Source organism: Hipposideros armiger, unplaced genomic scaffold (genome assembly GCF_001890085.2).
Source record: "Hipposideros armiger isolate ML-2016 unplaced genomic scaffold, ASM189008v1 scaffold_1823, whole genome shotgun sequence".
In the NCBI taxonomy this organism is placed as follows: domain Eukaryota; kingdom Metazoa; phylum Chordata; class Mammalia; order Chiroptera; family Hipposideridae; genus Hipposideros; species Hipposideros armiger.
In genome coordinates this window covers 53,464-63,330 of record NW_017733173.1, presented here as the reverse complement: position 1 = coordinate 63,330, position 9,867 = coordinate 53,464, and the positions used below count along the sequence as shown (strand labels likewise).

The following is a 9,867-nucleotide window of genomic DNA, read 5'->3' as shown; positions in this document are numbered from 1 at the left end:
TCCCAGGAAACTATCTTCCCCAAAGCCAAACAGCCCTCTATCTTCGTGTGTCTTCTAAGGAAGTGGCTTTCTCACCACATGCCTCAAGGTTAAGTAAGCATCCTCAAGGTGCAGAAAGGAGCAAGAAGCAAAACAAGTGATACTACAGTAAAGCCAGCCTGCATGGCTCCCAACACTCCTGTGCCTGGTGACAGTCCCCCAAGGTGAGGGTCTCAGGTGTCAGACACGGGCCTATGGGGTGGCTGTGACTGCACGTGAGTGACAGACTGATTCTCCTTGTCCCCAGGTGTCCTGTCCCAGGTGCAGCTGCAGCAGTGGGGCCCAGGACTGGTGACGCCCTCACAGACCCTGTCCCTCACCTGCACTGTCTCTGGTTACTCCGTCACCAGTGGTCATGAGTGGAGTTGGATCCGTCAGCCCCCGGGGAAAGGGCTGGAGTGGATCGGGGACATTAGTTGTAGCGGGAATACAGCCTATAACCCGTTTCTCAAGAGCCGCACCTCCATCTCCAGAGACACGTCCAAGAACCAGTTCTCCGTGCAGCTGAGCTCTGTGACCTCCAAGGACATGGCTGTGTATTACTGTGTGAGGGACACAGTGAGGAGAAGTCAGTGTGAGCCCAGACACAAACATCCATGCAGGGGACAGGAGGGCTGGTCTGCAGGGGTCACTCGGGACACACTGAGCACAGGGACCAGCCTGAGGAGCAGGTGTGACCTGGGTGGGGAAGGGGCTCTTAGTTGGAGCAGGGATTTCCTCTGAAAGCTCTCAGCTGCCCTCAGGGACAACACTTGCTGCTTCTTTGGGCTCCATTTCTCCTCCTCTCACTGCAGACAAGTGAAGAAAGGGCAGTGTCTGTAGGCAGATGATATATCACACTGACTGAGGACCACTCCTTCACCAAGGTCCTGTGTGTCCTTTTCTCATTTCTTGATAAAGCGACCACCCTGAGGACTCTCGTCTCCCTGTAGCTGGGAAACACTTTTCACAGAGAGACCCCAGCACAGTCCAGGCCCTTGTGTGCTGAGCTCAGGCTCTCTGTCCCCACATGCCCACAGGGCCCCCACATGTCCCTTCCTTCCCTAATTCAATCCATAGTAATCTCTTTGTGGGTCATGGATGCCTTCCTCACATGAAAAATACACTAATCTACCCCAACAGCTCCAAAAGTCTCACTTGTTACAGCACCAACTCTAAACACTAAGGTCCAAAGTCTCATCTAAATATTGTCTCATCAGATATCGGTGAACAAGAGCTGTGATTCATTTTGAGGCAATCCTCTCCAGCTGTGAGCCTATGAAACCAGACACATTACGTGCTTCCAAACTGTGATGGTGGGGCAGGCATAGGGGAGACAGTCCCATTCTGAAAGGGGTCAATAGGGAAGAAGAAAGCAAGGGTCACACGTCCCAGGCTCCACCAGTGGGGGTCCCACCCAAAGGATTTGGTTGCTGGGTGTGTTACCTGTTACAACCAAGGAGATGGTTTAAGCCTTGAAATCAAGGAGTTAACTGATGACCTCTAAATTTCATTCAAGGTCATTCTTTCCTTTTCATAAATGATATTGCATCTTCACAGCCAATTGGAGTTATGAGCCTCAGCCAGAAGGAACCAAGCCACTCATACACTTTCTTAGAAACCTCCTCAGCTGAATATCCAGCTCCATTGCTCACAAGCTCTACCTTCCACATAACACGGGAAACCAGTGCAGCCAAGCCCTTCGACACCTTATAACAAGGATCACCTTTCCTCCAGGGACCCATAACATGTTCCCCATTTCCATCTGAGGCCTCACAAGGATGCCTGCTTAGGTTCACATTTCAAGACCATTGTGTTCGTGACGATCCCTGTTTTGTCTGAGAATACGGGGGTCTCTCGACAGCTCCCCGGTCTTCTTCCTGAGCTCCCAACATGGTCACCTTCAATATCCCTTCACAGCAATCTTGGAATATTTTTACACATATTGATAAATGTTCCACTTTCTGACTATTACCTTGCAAAGCCACTAACACCTTTTTAGGTGTTTCTTACAGCAGAACCCCACTCTCAGGACCAAATGTCCATCTCGTCTGCTCCTCCTGCCATCAGAAAATGGGAGTCTCGGTGGTTAAACAACAGAAATGGAGTTTCTCACATTCTGCAGGCTGCTAACTCCAGGGTCAAATTGCCAGATGAATTTATTACCCGTTAGAACTCATCCTAATGACGGCTCACTGTCATCTCATGAGGTGGAGACAGGGTGACATTCTCTTTCTCTCACTCTTCTTATAAGGCCACCAATTGTAGGGGGTGAGGACCCCAACCTTATGACCTCATTTAACCATAATTATGTCCTACAAGCCTTACTCCCAGTACAGGCCACTGGGTTATAGGGCTTGAACATGGGAATGGTGGGGGGATAGAATTCACTCCATAGTGTGCTCTCCAGGTATAAATATCTGTGAAGCAGGTTCCATGACCAGAGGGAAATAAGTCACATTCCTGATCATCCTGATTCAGCCACAGGTTTCAGAAGGCAGAGCTAATGAAACGTCCTCACACTTAGATCAGAGCCTCTCAGATGGGACTTGGGGCCTCATGTCCAGTGCATCCTGGAAGCCAAGGGCACCTCCATCCCCCACCCTGCTCTGCACCCACCTGGGAAACAGCGTTCTCACTGCCTGGTGTGTGTTTAAGGAGTGGGAGCTCCTGTCCCTAGTGTGAGGCAGCAGGTGCACCTCCTGGGTCCAGCCAGGGGCTCGGATGCCCTTCCAAATGGGACATCACCTGAGGTAACAGGTTCCTTCCTGTTCGACTTTTCAGGTTCCAGCTTCCTGGGAGGAACTTGAGGCTGTTAAGACTTTCATTGATATTATGGTCAGTTATGTCTGTCCATGTGTCACTTGCCCTTAGTGAGGTGAGATTCCCACCTCTAGTAACAGGTCAAATTGACCTCTGGAGGGTTACCTGCTTTCTGCACCAAAATTAGTGATTATAGAAATCATCAGTCCCATTCTTAGAAGGAAACCTAGAAAAATGGAGATCAATTATGTCTCCTGAACCCATCACAGAATGAAAATTGCAAGTAGAGCCTCCACTCTAATAATTGGAAACACATGCACATCCAGAGTCACAGGTGATTCTTGTCACCTAGACCACAAGCTGCTGGAGGTTCAACCTGGTAGGAGCACTTCCAGGGTGAGTGTTATGAATGGATGGAGCTCACAGGTGGGCTCCTGTGGGGGAGGGGGTCCCGGTGCCACACCCCACAATTCTGTGGGCTTTCCCTCCAGACACATCCAGGTTCTCAAGGGAGGATGCATGTGGGTCCCCTCGTGTCCCTGACAGGGGGAGGGGAGGACTAACCACTGAGAAATCCACCCAAACTTCCCTCAGGCTGACCCTCCAGGGGAAGGACTTTCCCAGAACCCTATTCTGAGTGGTGGGTGACATTCTTACCTGTGACAGACCTGGGAGGGGACATATTTACCAGTTAAGAGACTCAGGAATAGACTGTGGATGCTGCAGGCAGGAAGAGAGGAGTCACAAGGAAGTGAGGTGACCACGGAGAGCCCTTGGGGAGGTCACAGCCCAGACCCAGGACGACTACCTCACAGGTGGTAATAATGAGAATACGTAATGTCTCCCCCACACACACGAGCAGCCTCTCCTGAATCAGCTGACATGGAGCTGCCTCCTCCTCCTCCTCCCCTAACTCCTCAGGTGCCTCCCCTCCCACAGACATGGGTTCTCCAAGGGACCCCACTGCAGGTGCCGTGAGTGGGCAATAGTGTGATTGGGCCTCGATTCTGACAACCTGTGGGACAAGATTGGCCCATCTCATGGGTCATCTGCACGGGTCCCATGGGCTGTGAGGAAAAGCAGAGCCAGGGTGCACGTTCTTCCCAAGTCTGTGCATGTGTCACATTTCTGGGGTTCCATTTACAAGAGAAGTCACACACCCAGGCCTGGGGTCAGAGTGAGGGACAGCCCATGAACTAGGTAGAGGGGACAAGGACAATTTAGAGCACCATTAATGCTAAAATTGTCCACTCTGTGTGTCTAATTTATTGACTAGCAGAGATAGAGAGGGCTGTGATTCATTGCAGGGATTCCCAGGTGTCACCTCCAACCAGAGGAACCTAAAGGATGTCAGGGCCCCCCATGAACCCGCAGAGATTCTGGGCTCGGGACCGTGTCCGTGGATCCAGAAGCTTCATGGAAAGGGCTCCAGGGGGTTTCATAAAGCCCTTGGTTGAGGTCTCCCCTGAACAGTCATTGGGATTTAGTAACATAAACTCATTATTTCAATATATGATATCAGAAGAGTATGGTGTCCCTGAGGGAGCACTGTGAGGTCAGGGCACAGACATTTAACACTGGAAGAGAGACGCTAGAGGCCACGCCCTGTGAGCCCAGGCAGGACCCTCCCTGCAGGGCGCAGGCTGGGCTGCAGGGGGCGCTCAGGACCCACCCAGCAGGGGCTGCAGCCCCAGGAGCAGGTGGGGAGGGAAAAGGGAGGGGCTTCCTCTGAGGGCCTGGGGTTTCCTTCCCCTTTATAAAAAAAAATCTAAAAAAAGATTTGGACAAGGACTGCCGAAGTGTCTGTAAATATCCTATTCTATTGGGAGAACTTACCTAACAAAATGGGCAATAAATCCAATTTAAAATGGATTTTCTAGGATTTCAAGATGTCTTAATAAGATCAACCTGGATGACAAGGATGGTTTTACCAATCAGAAATTTTCAAAATTCGGGCACACACACTGATCCCAGGATTCTGATATTCAGAGAAAACCGAGAACAGGCTCAGGTGGTCTCCGTGTCATTCAAAGTGGGGTTCTCAGTGAGGATCGTGTCCTGGGGGACCTTGTTTCTCAGTGGGAAGAGCTCTGTTGGCACAGATTCAGGGACCTGGCAGGGGACACATATCCTCCAACAAGGATTAGCACGTGGACCCTCAGACGTCCACTGAGCACGGTCCCTGTGTCATCCAGCTTCTCTCAGGTGGGCCAAGTCTTCAGCTATGAAACACTCTGCTCATGAATATGCAAATGAGCCGAGGTGGGCGGGTTAAATATGACATGTCTGTGCCCTGAGAGCATCACCCCACAGCCACATGCTCCCCCACAGACGTCCTGACAGCACAGCCCTCGCCATGGACTGGAGCTGGACCATCCTCTTCCTGGTGGCAGTGGCTACAGGTAAGGGGCTCCCCAGTTCCTGGACTGATGATGGGACCTGGGCCAGTCATGGGTTTCCACTCACTCCTGTCTCCTCCCCACAGGTGTCCACTCTGAGGTCCAGCTGGTGCAGCCTGGGGCTGAGGTGAGGAAGCCTGGGGCCTCAGTGAAGGTGTCCTGCAAGGCTTCCGGATACACCTTCACCAGCTACTATATGCACTGGGTGCAACAGGCCCCGGGATAAGGGCTTGAGTGGATGGGGGAGATTAATCCTAACAATGGTGCCACAAACTACGCACAGAAGTTTCAGGGCAGAGTCACCATGACCAGGGACACGTCCACCAGCACAGCCTACATGGAGCTGAGCAGCCTGAGACCTGAGGACACGGCTGTGTATTACTGTGCGAGGGACACAGTGTGATGCCCCACATCCTGAGAGTGTCAGAAACCCTGAGGGAGAGGACAGCTGTGCGGGGCTGAGGCCGTGACAGGGGAGCTGGGCACAGCCTTTCTTTGACTTAGGGTTATGGATATAGAGACGAAGGAACGGCTTTTGTTCATTGTCTAAGAAATATTTTTTGTTCTGTGCTGGGAAACCAACTCACAGGAGAAACAAACAACTAAATATATTTTCTGTGGTGTTTTCCTCTTTTGATGCTGTAAATGGCACCATGATGGTGAACTTGAACATGACGTCCCTGAACTGAGTCCTCACAAGATGCCAGAACCTTCTCCTTTGAGCAAGAGCAGGCGGCTCCCTCTCTGTGGTCAGAGAAGATAAACTGCATCACAGTCTAAGGGTCACAACGGGAAGCAGAATGGAGGACAGAGGACACAGAAGCCCTGAGATGTCCCCGACCCAAAATAGTCATTGGAGAATGTAGGCGGCCACAGTCATGTGTGGACGTGTAGACCCTGCACGTTGGTGTCTTTGGAAACTGTGCAAAAACACCACAATTCAGGTTTGAAAGGCAGACTTGAACTCTTACTGGTCAGGAAAAGAGCTGAACAGGGTCTAAATCACTGTGTCCCCAGGGCCGTGTGTCTCCCAGAGGCTGCAGGGGCTCATTCTATCATCAGAGCTGCATCCCTTGCATTTGGGGCTCATGGCAGGTCCCTACACGTCCCATCCAGCTGCGTATAACTTTTTTCCCTGGGGCAGAATTTCCCTCAAAGGTGCTGTTCCAAAGATGGTGTGTGGGCATCAGTGTCCATGCTGAAGTCCACAGTCTCTCCATCTGAAGATTTTAATGTATCACATTTTCAAATTTTCATTTATCATATAAGGTCATAGTCACTATTTCTTGGTTCAAACCTTGATGTCTTAGGAGCCCACTCCTGGAACAAGGAGGGCCCCTTACACAGGGGAGATTGATTTCCTTCATTTGAGGACACAAGGGAGGGTCCACCTGCCCTTCTTTCTCTGGATGCTTTTCAAGTATCTCACTCTAAATAGTTACACACCGTGTGGGGTATCCTGGGCTGGCTGCCCTGGACCCCAAGAGTTTCCTCCTCTGAACATTCCTGGAAGTCTCATGCAGTGAGACCTGGACAGGTGACTGGCTGGGCTTCAGGGGATGCTCAGGACCCACCGAGCAGAAGCTGTCACCCAGTAGCACGTGTACGGACATAGTGACACATTACCAGGGGTCACATGGAGACATGAAAGGGGACTCCAGGAGGGGAGGAAAGGTCTCTTCTGAAATTAACTGAAGAACCAGGAAGCCCCAACACACCCTGTCTCCTGCTCCCCTGAGTAGAACTAGGTCACATGTCCTCATAGACACAAATCCATTTTGGAAAATGAGACTGCATTGGTAAAAGTGAACATATTTTGTAAAATTGGACAAATAAGTTCTAATAATTTGAGGTAATTTTAATTAATCATTGGTTCACTGTCAATGGATAAGGAAACATAATGCTGTTTAGAATATTAATGATTTAATTTGTTTTCTGTTTTTCCATTTGAGATTGACATATTTTCAATAACAAAATTTCCGTAGGCTAAATACTCCCAAATTTTTACATATACCTTCACCAAAAATTTTCTAGTCTAATTGAGCTTCATCTATGTCACCAATATTTGGGATGCTCTTCATATCTCTCCATCATAATTATTGGGCCTGACCATGTTGAATCCTCCCCATGATCCACCCTGTGATCCAGAAAAGAGACAGAGTTAAAGAAATCCCCCCGCCCTTTGTGTTCCAGGAAGCAGCTCATGGCAAAGGGCCCTCCTCCAGCACATGACTCAGGTAAGATGTGTGGATACTCCCCTGTGTGACAGGACAGCACCATTAGCTCCACAAAGTTCATCCTAAATTAATCTGGTGTTTTGGGTGGTCATCCCTGTTACCTAGTTGCCTTAGGGAAAGGAGAAGTAAAATTTCACATACATCCATGATGAGCAGGCAATTCCAATTTGGAGTTGGGGTTCTAGGTTAAAAGTCGCCAGAGACAGAGGCCTTCACCCTTGATTGCTGCATTTGAAAAACATGGTTAGAGGTTCCTGAGGAAACCATTTGTGGGATTTAAACCTGGTTAGAGATATTTTCCCTTGAAATGATTTCTGTACGTCTTCATCAGAACAAAACCCTTGTTAACTAAGATAATTAAACTCTAGTTCAGTCTCTCCTGAATTTTGGTCACCACCAGCCTGAGTGGAGAAAGACATACTGTTGCTCTCTTTTCTGTCCACTTCTCAATCTTCGCAAAGTTTGTTGGAATTCTAGGAAGTGGATTTTTTTATGAAGAAATCATTCATGACACTTGTTAAAATGGTAAGGCAGGTTTTATTCAGGGGACAGTGGAAGGGCACATGGACCACTGCCATGGGGTTTCACAGTTGGGGACAGAGATTGGAACCGAATGGAAATGCAACAAGGGAAAGCGGGACTTTATAGCCAAGAGTCAGGGAGGGTGTGGGTGGAGATTTACTAGGAGGAAGATAAGGGGTGAGAGGGTTCTGGCTGAATCAACCTGAGGTACTTGCTGAAGGAAAGCCACGGTGAACAGGCATTGCCCAGGGGATGATGGGGGATGAGGGAACTGATCAGATAGCTAGAGTTATCAGACATTGAGGGTGGGGATTGGGTAAAGCTCCTTAGAAAGATGTTTGCTAAAATTGCCTGATTTAGAGGTTGACATGGAAGTCCAAATGGCAAGGCCTCACTGGATGTAGCATTCAAAGGGGCTTGACCAACATTGGTCAAAGTCAGGCTCTGTGTCCATATGTAAAAAAATAACTTGTCTCATCTGACTCCATACACAAATATTAAATCTAAATAGGTATAGGATATAAGTATAAGAGTTAACTTATGAACTTACACAAAAAAAGAAGAAAACGGAAAACCTTTGGAACGATTTGCCACCCTCTGTTAACAGCCTCCTATCTTGGGTTGAACCCAGTTTCAGAACTGCAGACATAGCTTCATGGTGAGAAGACCTAAGAGGACATCCCCCCTGAGAACCTGCTAAGGCTGCAGGCAGGGAGATGGACGTGGCAAAGGACAGGCATCGTTTCTGTAGCCCCACAGGTGGCAGCCTCAGCCTGCCCTGCCAGGACTGATGGCTGAGCAGGTTGAGTCTCCACCCCAGAGACAATGCACGTGCATCTCAGCTTCTGCCCTCTCGGCCATTGCCAAGAGCCTCCCCAGGTGGTCGTGAATCCTAGTGCTTCTAAATCCCCAGACAGGTGGGCTGGCCCCACATCTTGGGCACAGTTCCCCGAATGGAGCTGCAAGTTCCTTCCCTGGAGGACAGAGCACAGCACCCAGGAGCGGCCCCACCACACAAGGGCAGGCAGCACAGGGGCACTCGTCCTTTGTGACCACCTCACCTGTGCTGATGAGCAGAAACAAGGGAAAACCTATCACCGTGGGTGGCTCAGAAGTGCTCTGAATCTAAGGGGAGGGTCCTGGGCTCCAACTACTAATTGTGAAGATCATCATGAACTTCTAAGTAATACTGACCTATAGACTGTCTCTCTCTTCCCTCAAACTCGGGTCCTGTGAAAAGTATGTCTTAATCACACATCCATGAGTTCCTCCAAACATAAAGTAGGAGTTATAATAGTGTTGAGTTTGCACATGTCAAAGACATTGTGTGTTCGCACATTTAAATGTGTTTGCATGTGTGTGTCTGCTTGTTAATGTCTTTGCTAATGTGTTTGAGTGTGTGTGCACGTGTATTTATGAGGCTGTGCACATTTATGTTTTGAGTCCATATTCTGAGCCCTGATGGCTCACAGAAAAAGGCCTTTCTCACTTGTGAAGGTGACCAGGCTCCCGGGAAGTGAAATCCTTTTTCCCATATCTGCCAAGTGAATGTCAGCCTGAGGACAGGAGCGTGCAGTTCTTCTTATTGATGGAAACTCACTTCTGTGAGTGTCTCAGATTATGAGTGTAAAGAGGCTGGAAGGTGACGGTCCCCTCACAGTGTCCACCTTGTACCCAGGTATCCTGTCCCAGGATACCTGCACAAGTCAGACTCAGGACTGGTGAAGGCCCAGGAGGGGCTGCAGTGGATGGGGTGCCCAGGAACCAGAGGTGGTGCACACCCCAAACTTCCCTACAGAGCACAATCGTGACTCCAGACACACGTCCAAGGACCAGCTCTCCCTGCAGATGAGCACTGTGACCACCGAGGACACAGTCGTATTGTAAGGACCCAGGCCCAGGCCCTAGGCTAGGGCACCCTCCCCCCC

General features: G+C 49.7%; 2 gene segments (V, D, J or C); both read left to right on the top strand.

Annotated features, from left to right (window-relative positions):
* Positions 1–861, top strand: part of LOC109378244 (immunoglobulin heavy variable 4-59-like) — a 6,650-nt gene extending 5,789 nt beyond the window's left edge. The window contains 3 exon segments of the V gene segment in view: positions 195–203; positions 287–710; positions 834–861. Of these exon segments, the coding sequence occupies positions 195–203; positions 287–710; positions 834–861 (461 nt within the window).
* Positions 862–5,100: 4,239 nt separating this feature from the next.
* On the top strand, positions 5,101–5,583 carry LOC109378245 (immunoglobulin heavy variable 1-46-like). The segment is given in 2 exon segments: positions 5,101–5,183; positions 5,267–5,583. Coding segments are annotated over 2 exon segments (363 nt in total).
* The last annotated feature ends 4,284 nt before the right edge of the window (positions 5,584–9,867 follow it).